Source organism: Bombyx mori, chromosome 17 (assembly GCF_030269925.1).
Source record: "Bombyx mori chromosome 17, ASM3026992v2".
NCBI lineage: Eukaryota > Metazoa > Arthropoda > Insecta > Lepidoptera > Bombycidae > Bombyx > Bombyx mori.
In genome coordinates, this window is record NC_085123.1 from 6,233,141 (window position 1) to 6,248,528 (window position 15,388).

Below are 15,388 nucleotides of genomic sequence, written 5' to 3' on the forward strand. Positions count from 1 at the left end.
TAACTGTATTTTGAAAAGGATATTATAGATTGCAATAGTCTTTTTCAAATAAAAAGAGACTTATTTTCCAAGAGTTTATTCAATAAAAAAGATTTATAAATAGGAAGAACGTACATTCGTTACACCAACACACACAATAATGCTAATACAATGGAATAAACAATACCACTTCTTAGGACAACTTCCGTAATTTTTTTAAACATGGTAACAATTTGAAAACATAATATAACAATAACAAAAACAGCTACTCCGAGTACAGATTATAATTTAAAATAATGCAACAAATACATCTTTATTTCTTATTGATTACGTGATCTTTTGTAGGGATATTAAAACACAATACATTACAATACTGCATATAACAACTCAAAATAGAGACGTAAAAGAGATTAATATTTTATATAATATATTTTATAATATACAGCATGAATGATATTGTAATAAAATCAAAACGTTCATTTGATCCTTCTTCTTAGCTTTGTTGTTTAAAGAGTAAATGTATTTCGGTTTAAATTATTTCAGATTTCCCATAATTATCGATTTAAGAGCTCCATAACATCCCTACATGATTTTATTACGCTGGCTCTAACTTCTAACGAATTCAAATATCCCTAAAGCTTTGAACATATTATTTCATTTCCCAACGAAACTTGGTCCCTACGATTTGTTCTTACGTGTGAGCATTTGCATAGAATATTATTAAATGCTCTTTTAAAATATTTACCCATGTGAATCACGGGTCTCAAAATTAATGTTTTGATAATATATTGACTTAATATATGAAACTGGTTTCCCTGCTTGTAAATGTATTCTAGTTTTTCATATATTTCAACTACAAGTATATAGTTACTCAATGCTAATTACGGAAGTGATTCCTATAAATTGTAATGCGTTAAATATAATAATGACTAGAATCAGTTTGCGAATATGTTTACGAGTACATGACAGCACAAAGTTTTACATTCTAGGTACGTGTAGATACAAACAATGCAAACAATATTATTATGACGAATATAAAAAAAACACTGCAGTCGGTTTTGACTTCGTTAATCCCATAAGACAGCGAATACATTAAAATCTAAATACGTATTTTACATTATAAATATTGCAAGCTGATAATTAAAAAAAAAAAATGTCGCAATAAAGTTATTATTTCCGTCGCTTATAAGATTAACAAGGCGTTGTAATATAAACGTTACATTAACTCCAAGGTAATAGAATCAGTCAGTTGTCTGAGAGATGTAAGTGACGCGTACTCGATTGTTTCTCATACCGTGCACCGAAGACTTGGTCTTCGTTACAGCTATTAGTCATTTGAGCACTGTTCAGTAGAGAGTTGAGGAAGCTATCTCGCGAAGCAGTTCGCTTGAAGTTGAGAAAGACGTCATCGCCCGATGATGGTGGGTTCGTCGGCCATGGCGAGTTCATCGGTGGCTGCTTTGTCGCCTTTTCTCTTCCTTGAGTACCAGAGGAAGGAGCCGGCAGCAGCGAGATTAATGAGAACCACGAACCAGGCAAGAAAGAAACTGATGTGGTAGCTGTGGGAAAAAGAATAATAATTATGTTGTACGTTACTGAATGAAATTTGGCTAATTTTATACTACGAGTATAGTTAAATATGGTATAATTATATAGTAAAATAGGTTAATTTTTTTTATCACAATAATATGTTATTCCTTCGTCATGAAAATTAATAGCGGAGATGTGTTAAGTATTTTATTTAAAAAAAAAAGTAGCTGCACTTGGTATTTGAACACTGACATGGTCACATTGCTCGAGACGTATACACTTACTGGTGATAGGACCTTTTGTGAGTCCGCGCGGGTAGTTATCACCACCTTGCCTATTTCTGTCGTGAAGCAGTAATGCGTTTCGGTTTGAAGGGTGGGGCAGCTGTTGTAACTATACTTGAGACCTTAGAATTTATATCTCAAGTTGGGTGGCGCATTTACGTCGTAGATGTCTATGGGCTTCAGTAACCACTTCACACCAGGTGGGCTATGAGCTCGTCCACTCATCTAAGCAATAAATAAAAAAACACTGGGCGTCTTATCTTTTAGACCACGACAACTTCAGATAAGTAAATAATGTAATGCCTTAAAATCAAAGTGTATAATATATATTTTATTTATTTAATTCAGAATCAAAACTTAAGGCAGCTCTTGGGCCCACATTAGCGCGTTCGAAAATTTCATTTCAGACACATAAATCACAAAGATTAAACAGAGCACAGAGTTTAAATATGTAGCAACTCACTTGTGGGTGGCTCGTTCAGGGTACACATACTTCAAGTTTTTCTTCATGTGATCCACCGAAGACATCATCACCTGTACCACCACGAAAGTACACGATGCTGCAATAACAATTTTCATAAAAAAGAAATCCTTTCATTTCCTCTGAAATAAGTCGAAAAAATATTATAATAAAAAGAACTTCGACTATTTTCAACGATAAAATATAATAAAATTATTTCGAAAAGGGTTAACTCCTTCAAGCATAGTTGTTTTGACATGAACTTATATAAATGTCACTTCAAGTGAACGAGTGGCACGAAATCGAGGCGCCTTCTAAGAATTTCTCAAGTGATTCAGAGCGTGAATTTTGTTAGAAAATAATCGAACCCTTCATTAGGTATTTATTATATTCAACTTAAAATCTAATCGTGTATTTATTTTATAATATATTTTGCTGTGGTCTACAAAACATCAAAAGAACACATTTTAAGAAAAAGTCCAAAACGAATTAAAATTTCTTCGTTACAAGAAGAGAAATTGAAAAATTTTACGAAGACATTGAATATGCTCACACCAACACGGAAGGAAAGGTAATAGTCATGGGAGATTTCAATGCGAAAATAGGTTGCCCAAAAACAAACTACAATCCAGTAATGGGAAAATAGGGTTACGGAGTAGGTAATGAAAGAGGTGAACGTCTCTTAAGTTATGATTACCAACATAAACTGTCAATAATGAACTTCAAAAAGAAGAAGAGCCGCAGATGGACGTGGTTATCACCAGACCAAAATACTAATAATGAAATATATTTTATAATGATAAATCACCATAAACATATTACTAATATCGAAGTACTAAGCAAATTTAAATTCTCTTCCGATCATAGATTAGTGAGAGCATCAATACTTTTAAGTCGTCCAGTAAAGAGCAGAAGAATCTACACAACACCATCTAATATCAGACAGAAATATAATGTAAAGGAGACACAGATTAATGAATATTAATAAAAAAAATGTCAATTATAACAAAAAAGTGCTATGAATAGAGCGAAAGCTATAAAAAATTGTGTTGCGTATTTTTGGGGGAGGTTTAATAACCTCCTCATATTATTATAATCTGAAATTAAAATCTGCTTTTCACATTCGTCGTGTACGACATAATAAATTTAGTAAACAGATGAACGAGTCTACTCTAAACGATCCTTATCTAGATATAAATCTCTTTACATATTTAATTTGGAATGAACATTCTTAAGTCCCCGGTACCTACATAATATTATGTTTAAATTTGATAAGAAAAAAATACCAAAACTGTTTTTAGTTCAGTAGTCAATCTTAAATCTAAAATATTCTTAATGGTTAGTGCTAGAATTATAAATACTACAGCATTTGTTAGAGTTTCAATGAATATAGCTGATTTGATGATCACCAGATTAGGAAAATCGTTGGGAACACCAAAATAATTAGTCGGTCGACCAATTCAAAATAAATTATTGAATACCGACATCAGATTATCAAATATTTTAAATCGTGTTTGTTTTACATCAGCTACGTGACAGTACAAGGTTTTTGGCTACCTAAACAGTAATCCACTTGATGCGAAATAATAATATAAAGCTTCGGACATTTGTACGAGATCAACAGGAGAAATAATTTTAGATGTTAGATTGTGGTTGCCCTTTTTATTTATTTATTGCATGGATTGATGACGAGCTCAAAACCTTGAGGCATAAGGTCTAAACTTCAATGCAATAGCCGTTGTCGAACTCTTTAAAATGAAGCTCATTTCTGCTTTGCAGAGATAAGCAGGGTACCTACATAACCTTGCTATTATGTGCCATTATCTGGCCCATAGGCAACACAAACGTGTATGCCGTATGTGAAATCACAATGATTGTGTTTTAAAACGGTTCTCTCGCCAGTTAATCCAACTAAGGGTATTTTTATAATTAATCCACAATTTTAATTTTAATAAAATACCATAAATTGTTTCCGAAAAGTTCTCAAATGCATGGGTACATTAATATTGTTTTTTTACAGTACCTCATAACCTCCACAGTGCCGTTCTTAACTTAATTTTCCTATCAACTACATTTAAGTAAGATAGCCTCGGAATTGAACCAGGTCAGGCTGCACTCACGACGCAATATCTTAATTAACTCGACCAAGCCGAGGCATGTAATACTCACTGCTAATGAAATGGATACCGGCGGCCAACCGCTTGAACATATACCGAGGGTTGCGGAAAGTGTACGTCGAGAAACCACAGCCCATCGCCATCACGAACAAACTGATAATACCGAAGGATATCATCGTGCGAACATAATCTGGTGAAGAGAATGGGACTTGAATACATTTTTCTTACTGCTGAAATGGTTGGAAGAGCTCACAGACCCTTTGATATAAATAAGTGGTCCCATAGATAGATATCTTCGGTAGGCAGCGGCTTGGCTCTGATCCTGGCATTGCTGAACTCCATGGGCGACGGTAACCACTTACCATCAGGTGGGCCGTATGCTCGTCTGCTACAAGGGCAATAAAAAAAAAAACAACGGAATAAATGCCGCTAGTTTAGTTCTAAATTTCAGTTTTATAGTACAACAGCTTTAAGGAAAAACGCATTACTGTTTCAGGGCAGAAATAGGCGGGGAGGTGGTACCGACCCGTGTGGACTTACAAGACGCCCTAGTACCAGCAAAAATTAAATATTCTGAATTGAAAAAAACTCCATAAAACAACGCTGTGCACTAAACATACCAAACATTCAATGTTTTCCCGGGCTTATCTCATACGAATGCTGGAAATCATATCCACGTTGGCTCTGTTATTGATGAGATCAGAGTGCACAGTGACGTAGATAAACAAAAAACAAACAGTTTTCGATTTATTGATAGGCTAGATTAAGTTATTAACTTTTAAAAGGGTTTCCAATAAAAGTTGATTGTATTTAAGACTGCTTTATTTAAAGTCAGCTTTGCACCATAACTGTGGTTTCGCAAGAAAGCAATAAAGAGAAAATAACTGCTTATTTAACCTTGAAACATTACTGAAAAGTTTTGTATATTTAGTTAAAAATTACATTTTTCATGTTTTCCTTTTGTGTGTCACAGCTATGTAGGTATTTTCTTTATCTTTGTTTCCTTTTACTCTTTTGGTTGTTTTATCTTAAAATTTATAACAGACTTTTTGTGTGTTTGCATAAATAATAAAAGCTGCCAGTTGGTAGCTTTGTCAAAAATATTTGTGGAAGCACTGGAAGAGACTACTTATTGAAATAAGTAACGTCTTTGAACCTAAAATTTTTATTATTTTCTCCTTTAATTTTTTTCGTGATTTTTTAGTAAAGGTATTTAGTTTTCTAAAGTCTGGCTGTAGTTAGTCTTTCTTTGTCTGTGTTTTCAGCATATACATATACTTAATATAATTGAATCATATCTGGGGACGATTTCATATGGAACATTAAACTTTAAATAATTCTGAAGAAATGTTTAGGTAAGATAGATACTTACTAGCTATATTCACGTCATAGGCTGGATCAGCCGGTCTACCGTTCTCCATAACTGGCTGTGAGAGATAATTTGTGCATACTGAAACAATAATTCATTAGTAAAACACTCCATCCAAAAAGTCTAGGACCTCTCGATTGGCGGAGAGTTCCTTGGCCGTGATAATTTTGTTACCCACATCCAAAATAAGGAGGAGGCTCTCAATTCCATTATTTTTTTATGTGTTATCTCGGAATGTTTTTTACTTCTCATATGGTTCTATTGAAATCATCACAACCTGAAGTTTTTGTGTTATCCTTATCCTTAAATAAGCATTATGCATATTGGATACGCATTATGCATATTTTATTGACATTGAATACATTGCTGAAATTCTCATTTTGTTGTAGTCGTACCAATTTTTTTAAATAAAAATATTATACTTTCTACGATTACCTTTCACTTAAAAGTTTGAAGTTCGTCTACAGAAACTAACTAAAATAACAAAAACTAAAACACACAATTATGTATTGGGAAATATTATATAAGTGACTTAATAGGCTTACACATTCATTCCATCCCAAAGTGAGCGAAAAAAGACTGACGATGCAAAAAATATTCAAGCCAAAGATTTCCCGAAAACATTGTGTTAAAGGTATTACGTTACTTAACAGTATCCATTTGCAGCGTTAAACTTTGAGAATCGTTTCCTATTATGAGTAAATTTACGTGGTCGTTAGCTGTCAGATACGCGGCTTTACGCTTCCGCAAAGGTCCGGGCTTATCGTTACGTACACTACACACATGTATAGGTATTACAAAAATAGCGTAATACAGCTTAGAATAGCAGAAAGTAAATATTTATAAAAAGGGGCGGTGAAACTTTAGATATCAATTGGCATCTGCTAGGTGGTATATATTTATACACATTTAGCTATTTGTGGAACTATTAGATTCTGGACACTAAATATGTCTTCGTAGAGTTGGAGTTCTTTAGACACATTGCTTGCAGAGAGAGTTATAATGTCGAACTTTTTACTGGCGGTAGGAACTCTTGTGAGTCCTCGCGGCTAGGTACCGCCACCCTGCCTACTTCTGTCGTGAAGCAGTAATGAGTTTCGATTGGGCAGCCGTTGTAACTATACTTGAGACCTTACAACTTATATTTCAAGGCGGGTGGCGCATTTACGACGTAGATGTCTATAGGCTCCAGTAACCACTTAACACCAGGTGGGCTGTGAGCTCGTTCACCCATCTAAGCAATAAATAAATAAAGAGCTGATGGTGACAGGCAAGGTAGAAGCAAACGTCCCAAGGGATACAGTCCCACGAGATAGTCGGTCCAAAATCGATCTTCTTTGAACATCAAGTTCCACGTTGCCTTTTACGAGTGTCAGGGATCGCAGCAGATGGAATGAAATCGTACGTGAGAAAATTTTACAGTGGGGTGGTCACGACCCTCAGTAATGAGGAAAGCGATGTGAGTGGGTGGTACAGTAAAAGCTTTGTGTTCGCGAGGTATATGTTCCTTAAATATACCGCGAATACAGAGACCGTGAATATGGTATATTTAGGTACATTGAGATTATAGGGCTACGTTCTCAGGTGACAAAATAAAAACATAATTCAGGCATAGTTTAATAAGGTCTATTTTACTTTTTTTATGATGACGACATGCTTGCAAAGGATATTCGGTTGGATACCTACATGTTAGAATCCTTTTTATCAATGTGTATATTTTGTACTGATGTACAGAATAGATCCACCAATAAAGAAATCTTTAGCCGCGAATGTCGAAATTGGCTCGCATTTTTTTAAATCCATGAATACTCGTCGTAAAAACGCGGATAAAGGAAGCGTTAATAAGGTGATTTTACTCTATATATTTCAGTAAAGTTTTAAGGCTAATGAGTTCACGGTCCTTCTGGTGTTAAGTGGTTATCGAGGTCGCATAAGCTTGAAGTTTGAATTATATTGTATTATTAGCTGAGTACCACTGCACGCTAATGACAAACTGTAGATATGCTTGTACAAATAAAGTTCGTGAAAATATAAAAATGTCACATAATATTGAAGACATATCAGTAAAGTACTATAGTATTTTCTTCGGTTTTCGCGATATTTTCCCAACTTTCCTTCATTTTTATTTTATTTTAACGTGTTTTACGTTAACGTTACGGTTAATATTTTTTTTAAGTATGACTTATATATAAATTTATTTCTAAATTAGACATCTAGAAATAAACTTCCTAATGAATATTTTAAATTATTTTCCGAACATTTAATTGGTCCTATGGGTTTTGATCGACATTGTTCTGCGTAAACTTTGTTCTCTAAGCAAGCAGAGATTTAAGCCTAAGGCCACAACTAATTTTATTACTAAAAGTTTCTACCCTATTCATAAAAGTTTACCGTCACACAATGGAAGTTCAACTTCTCTTTAACGAAGGATGTGTAAGATGAACTTGATTATAATACGCTGCGTTTCATATTAAATTTATTGTTTCTCGACCATGTAATATAAATTTCTTTTCAATTCAAGTATTTTGAATGTTTAATAAACAGTTAAATTGAATTTAATAATCCTCTTCCTAAATAAATATTAATTATTACGGTATAGTGACTGTTTTTATTTTGTTATACATAATATGCGCAGATGAACTTATACTGTAAATGATGTTAAGTGGTTACAAGAGTGCATAAACACCAAATACGTGAAAGCCGCTACACACCTCAAGGCATGAGGTCGAAGGCTCAATTAAAGAAACACGAAATATGCCAGATGATATTATCTACTCGTGCGAGCTCAGAAACCACCATCAGTATTTAATTTTACAACAGTATAAATTTCACCCGTTCGATATTTATTAAAAACTAGCTGACCCGGCAGACTTCGTAGTGCCTCAATCAATAAATAAAAGACCTAAACTTTTGTATAAAATAAACTTAAAACAAACAAAAAGAATCCGTCCGACGGGGGACACATCAAAGGAAAAGCAAAATTGTAATTTTTATTTAATTCCGAGCATTTTCATATTTATCTACCTTTTAAACCTTCTCTGGACTTCTACAAATAATTCAAGACCAAAATTAGCCAAATCGGTCCAGCCGTTCTCGAGTTTTAGCGAGACTAACGAACAGCAATTCATTTATATATATATATATATATATATATATATATATATAGATTATTATCTATTTGGCGTGTGATTGATTTTAGCTATAAGATTTTGATGTTCTTTAAAATGCAAATATTCATGACACGATATTTTCAATTGTCGTAGGTGCCGCTAATTACAACTCTAGCCTGCCTCAGCAGAGGCAACTAGCTACCGTCAGTGCTCTAGACCAGCCTTTGCCAAAGTAGGCGATAACACCCCCTTGTGGGTGCTGCAGGCCTAAAGGGGGCGGTAAGAGACCCAGAAAAAAAATGGGGGCGTTGTGATATCGCAAGGTGGATGACGCATTTACGTTGTAGATGTCTTATGGGCTCCAGTAACCACTTAACACCAGGAGGGCTGTGAGATCGTCCACCCATCTAAGCAATAAAAAATAAAAATACTAATCGATTATGGCCTACACTTGTCAACGACCTAAGCTAAAACTCTATTAATTATAGTATTAATTTAAATGGTTTACATGACGTATTTGTAAAAACTAGTGGTCCCGCAGTAGTCTAAATTAGACTATAATTAATTGGAATTGTAAGTTTGTACACTATTATGATTGTATTTTATACTTCTATAATCACAAACTTCGCCAAGACTACACTATAAAAAATATTAATAAAGACAAACAATATTTAATCTATTCTCAATTTGACGTCAAGAACAACAGTTTGACAATAAATAGTATGCATGCGTGTGTGCGTCAAATACATGGTATGTAGTGTATGTAATGTTTTCTTTATTGATATAATGAATCTTATAGGCATTATATAAAAAAAAAAATTAGCATTGTGCACTTCTTCTCTATATTCTCTATAAGTGTGGAATTTTCATACTCCTCCGTCCGCGCAATTTTCGTAAAAAGGGATACAAAGTTTTTGCTTCACGTATTAATATATAGATATATCTTCTACCCTTTATGATTATTTTACAGTTAGCTATATGCGTAATTGTGTGCTGTGTTCACCCACCCGATGCTCGATAGTATCTTCGTGCGTTGTTGAAGTTTGCTAGCCACAATACATATTATGTACACCTTCACTGCTCACGTTGTTAAGCTACGGAATTATTTATCGTCTTGCGTTCAAAGCTGTAAATCCGTATCATTCACTAAACTCTAATCTAAAATAATCTCAGTTCTTTGACGGATCGTTTGGAACCTCTGGGTCTGCGGAGGGACTTCGGTTCTCTCTGTATTTTATACCGTATGTTCCATGGGGAGTGTTCTGAGGAATTGTTCGAGATGATACCGGCATCTCGTTTTTACCATCGCACCGCCCGCCATCGGAGTAGAGTTCATCCGTACTATGTGGAGCCACTGCGGTCATCCACAGTGCGTTTCCAGAGATCTTTTTTGCCACGTACCATCCGGCTATGGAATGAGCTCCCCTCCACGGTGTTTCCCGAGCGCTATGACATGTTCTTCTTCAAACGAGGCTTGTGGAGAGTATTAAGCGGTAGGCAGCGGCTTGGCTCTGCCCCTGGCATTGCTGAAGTCCATGGGCAACGGTAACCACTCACCATCAGGTGGGCCGTATGCTCGTCAGCCTACAAGGGCAATATAAAAAAAAAAAGTGGTCATGTGAGTACATCGTATTTATGAGCAGTGTTTCTGTAATGTATATTCAACGGAGCATACTCACGTCTCTGAAAACTCGGAACGAAGATATACGACAGTGCAAGGCAGTTCCTTCTGCACTTGCAAAAAGTAAGAGGCACGCATCGCGATAATTATGTTTAATTATGTTTCTTAACTAGCTCACGATCATTGTTAACAAAAACATACACAGCTATTATTGGGTACATATGTGTATCAATTATAAAATTATGTTAACCTTTTTTTTTGTCAGGAGGAAATCACCGGACTTCCGCCCTCCACTGGGAATGGAGGGCGGGGCATGTCGGAGTTGAACCGACTAAACCTCCTGTCGCTCAACAACCAGCATCCAAACCTCGCATGAGACAGAACTCATGAAAAGGCAAAGGAAAGAAAATTATGTTAACCTAACTCACATTTGTTGTTATTATATTATCGTTATCGCAAATACGACTCTATCGTTCTGTTTTCCTTTAGTTTACAGTTTACTATTGTTTATTTATTAGCCGGGATTGGTAATGCGTTTTAGATATCTAACCGCGGAAACGACCCGTTGACGACTGAACCGATGCGGTATTTTTATCCGTGACTATAAATCTTATTGTGTGGGCAGAATAGAATACTGTTTATTCTTCACGGCATGTCTGGCCGGTTCCCGTGGCTCCCGAGCGATCTGTGTGTTAGTTTAGTTTTTTTTTTTTTCTCTTCGGTAACTAAGCATGATGATTTAACGATTTCCACTGAAATAATAACGTTGAAATTTCACAGATAACGTTGTGTTTTTGATTTCATAAAGCTATAATTTATGCTTCGTACCTGTTGAACGAAAATAAATATTTTTATTGGGATAAAAAAAAAAGAATGGTCTTGTAACGTGCGTTTTGTGTTCGTAGGGTTACGTGTGATGTTTTCTTATTCAAATTAACGTTACTAATTTTTCAAAATGCATAATTATATTTTATTCACATAGTTTATATAAGCTTTAATGCGTTTCGGTTTGAAGGGTGGGGCAGCCGTTGTAACTATACTGAGACCTTAGAACTTATATCTCAAGGTGGATGGCCCATTTACGTTGTAGATGTCTATGGGCTCCAGTAGCCATTTAACACCAGGTGGACTGTGAGCTCGTCCACCCAGCGAAGCAATAATAAAAAATAAAAAAAATTATACTTTCTATGAGAGAAAAAAAAACAATTGATTGAAATTAGAAGGATGCTCATAGTATTATGTTCAAAAATAAAATGCATTCAGAATGTCGGTATAAATGAAACAAGCAGTAAAATATATGTTTCATAAACTTATTTTAATGCATCGTATCATTGCCAAGTAGATTAGCTATTTCGGAGAACAACGTGTACAGATTTCAAAACAAACCAACAAGTAAATTTTAAAAATGTTCACAACAATAAATATGCGTGTGCCCAATATATAAAGGGATTGGCTCTAGTAAGTTTCTCCAACGGCTTTCATCAATTGATATCTATCTATACATAAATGTCAGCTGAATAAATTACTTAGTTGTTACTCCAACCTTGGTGCGCTTAATAAAAGGCGGGCTCAAAAAAAAAGGTAATTTTTAATCAAATTTTAAAGCTTTTTGTCTCCATCCAAAACATTTACAGCATTTCTTAAAATATATATTTGTATAATATTATTTGAATATTCTTAAAATATAGATTGTAATTTATTTGAATACTCCTTTATTTATCTATCTACTCCTCCACGTTCGATATCAGTCTCACATGTTCTAGTTACACCGTAATAATACGTTCCGATTCGTAGCAAAGCGTTTCAGCTTAAGCTCTGGAAGCTTTCACCTTTTTCCTCAAAATAAATAGCTGGCATTAACGTTAATAGCCAAAGCTTATAGATAATAATTGCGGGATTCAAACAATGACGAAAACGATCAGATATTCTGCTTTTTGTTTTGTGTTTTGTTTTTTATCGCACCGAATGGATATGGGACGTTAAGTGGCTAGAGACTATAGTTATCGCAATGTTTTAATAGGTCAATCATGTTCGTTCATATTGTGCAACAGGGGGAAGTGATGACTAAATTATGCTCCAGCTGTGTCTCAACGGGAGATCCCGTGTTTGTGTATAGCAGAGATTCTGTAACGAAACTACATTAAGCTTGTCCTATAGTAAAATGCTTGTAAGAAACATGTTAGAGTGATTGTATGGTACCAATAAAAGTAAATAAATCTTTATATTAATACGTGAAGCAAAACCTTTGTACCCCTTTTTACGAAAATTGCGCGGACGGAGGAGTATGAAATTTCCCGCACTTATAGAGAATCTAGAGGTAGGAGTGTAGAATGCTAATATTTTTTAAAAATTATGCAATAATAATACATCAATCAGTCAATAAAAAGCATTACACATACTACCATGTATTTGACACACACACACTCAAACATACATACCTACTCTTTGTTTATTGTCAAACTTTTGTTATTGCATATAATCTGTGGTCAAATTGAGAATAGGTTAATATTGGACTTTTTGGCGGGAACGCGAGGAGTGAAGTTGTGTGATTTGTTTTATTTTGTCTATTTAGTGTTTCTTCGGGTTTAAATGTGTAATAACGGTGGTTTATTAACTGTTTAATATCTGTGAAAGTGCATAAATGTGGGAAAACGAAACAAAGCCGCTGGACGGCTGAAAAGTCCACTGAAAAAATCTTTGTAAATGACCACCATTTTACTAAGATTATATTTCATCCCATATCATCTCATTTCATTTAATTTCATCCCAGTTGATTAATGTCTCAAATTAATCATTTTCATTTCATTTCACTCCATATTATCATTTTTCATAAAAATAAGAATATAAATTAAAATAAGACATGACTTAAAGGTCTTAGTTACCAGGTCATAAAATCACCTAAAAAAAAAAATTGTTAATATTATTTGTCTATAGTGTAGTCTTGGCGAAATCTGTGATTATAGAAGTTTGTTTAGTCTTTGACAATAGAATGTTAATAATGTTCAAACTTTATAATTTCAATGAATTATAATCGAATATCGACTACTGCGGGACCACTAGTTTAATTTTAATACTACGAGCTGACTGATGGTAGAACGTGTTGTGAGTCCGCAAGGGTTGGTACTACTACCTTATCTATTTTTGACGCTAAAAAAATAATTAAATATTGATTTTTAAGAGTAGTTGGTGCGATCATATTTCTCACTACTGTTCTGTTTTTAAGTAATCACTGGAGCAACAGCGTATGAGCCCCTACACAACTAGATACATGAGCTTAAATGTGTCTGAGTATGAATATACTTCAAACTGAAACGTAATCTGCTTCGCCGCCGAAATGTCGCGAATAAAGACATTTATCCATGTTGGCTAACATTTTTTTCTCGGCCACTAATAATTATGGAAATTTATAAACTTTGTAGGCTTAAGTTTGATTTTCCATAATCATTTTTTCATTGCCAAATTCATTCGTCAACACTTGCGTTAAGTATAACCATCACTCTGGCTCCGATGATCTCAATCATATTACTATGTGGATCTCAGAAAACAATAAAACTGACTCATGGCATGTGATTGAACCTTTATGAATTGTGTTGTAAATAACATTAATAAACTTTTATAACTCTGACCTCATTACATGCAATAATCGCTTTGCTAAAGCTGTCGACGAACTAGTTGAATACTGATCTAAGCTAGGGCGTTAAATTTCTACAGGGATACACAAATATTAGAATTTATACAAACAATTAAGTTGTATTCAAAGTTCAAGATTATTAGGACAATTATTTGTGATTGCATTGAAAAGCCGGTAGCCGGATCTCTTATCTAGGAAATATTATTTAGTACTGAAAACCTGATCTAATATGTTACTTATAACGACGCCTGTAGCTGAAAGTAAGTATTGTACTTTTTGACGAGGCATGTTGCTGATAACTCTATTTCTGTAATCTGACGAAGTATTTTGCGGATAATAACATGTACTTTTAGGTTAGGAATATTATGTTCTTTTTTTATTGATTAATATTCAATTGTGTCTGTGATTATCACTGAATACATGAAATTCTGAATAAATTTGTTTGTCTTATTTAATAGCATTCTACAAAAAAGTTTGGAAACGGATTAAAAAAACATTATCCTATGTCTAAATATGACTATGTTATTTGATATGTTGAAAAGTGTTTGTTTTTGTTCGCGGCGAGTTTATCTGAATGATTTGAAACTTTGGACAGTTGTTTTTGGAGCTTCAGTGTAGGTTTTTGGTATGTAGGTGGGTATTTGGTATGGGGTAATTCGGAATGAATAAATAATAAAAGTCTTAATTGCGTTTTCTGGTATATGTATAATAAGATAAAAAATATTTAAAGCCCTTAATATATTTTAAAATTAATATTGAAAATTAAACAGTATTAACAAACTATACAAAACTGAACTCTCATTTTACTCAATGACAGACTTCATTCCATGACACTGAATAACACTGAAGAAAAAATTTTTTTAAAAACTAAAGGGTTTTAAATAATATAGGTTTTTCTTTACACGCATACTAGCTGGGTCCTCGTGTCCCCCTCACGGAGCAACATTCAAGCTTCGGTATCCCCCCTGCCCGGGCTTATTAAGATATCACTACGCGAAACATTTATCTATACTAATATTATAAAGAGGAAAGATTTGTTTGTTTGTTTGTATTGAATAGGCTCCGAAACTACTGAACCGATTTGAAAAATTCTTTCACTGTTTGGAAGCTACACTATTCCCGAATGACATAGGCTATAATCATTTTGGAAAAAAAATTGGTATCCTTACTAAAACTCTAATAACGCAACCCAAGGTGTAAAAAAAATACTTAAAATATTCTTTACATAGCGTGCCCTGTGAAAACTATTGATGACAGAATAAAATAATGTACTACGATTTTGTAGAA

The 15,388-nt window shown here is 34.1% G+C and overlaps 1 protein-coding gene and 1 long non-coding RNA gene across 3 annotated transcripts in view; one reads left to right on the forward strand and one right to left on the reverse strand.

The window, feature by feature from the left end:
* Positions 1-60: 60 nt before the first annotated feature.
* LOC101744647 (uncharacterized) overlaps positions 61-15,388 on the reverse strand; it is a 52,001-nt gene continuing 36,673 nt past the window's right edge. Inside the window, exons 4-7 of the mRNA XM_004925800.5 lie at positions 5,743-5,820; positions 4,423-4,560; positions 2,257-2,353; positions 61-1,538 (exon numbers count right to left, since the gene is read on the reverse strand). Of these exons, the coding sequence (XP_004925857.1) occupies positions 1,385-1,538; positions 2,257-2,353; positions 4,423-4,560; positions 5,743-5,820 (467 nt within the window). The 3' untranslated portion in view covers positions 61-1,384. The remainder of the gene's footprint in view (positions 1,539-2,256; positions 2,354-4,422; positions 4,561-5,742; positions 5,821-15,388) is intronic.
* LOC110385140 (uncharacterized) lies at positions 1,532-6,167 on the forward strand. Of its 2 annotated transcripts, none has more exons than XR_002430471.3 (2): positions 1,532-2,824; positions 4,867-6,167. It is a non-coding gene; the product is annotated as an uncharacterized LOC110385140 (long non-coding RNA). The 2 variants fall into 2 exon arrangements; XR_009975357.1 differs by lacking the exon at positions 4,867-6,167 and adding an exon at positions 3,121-3,623.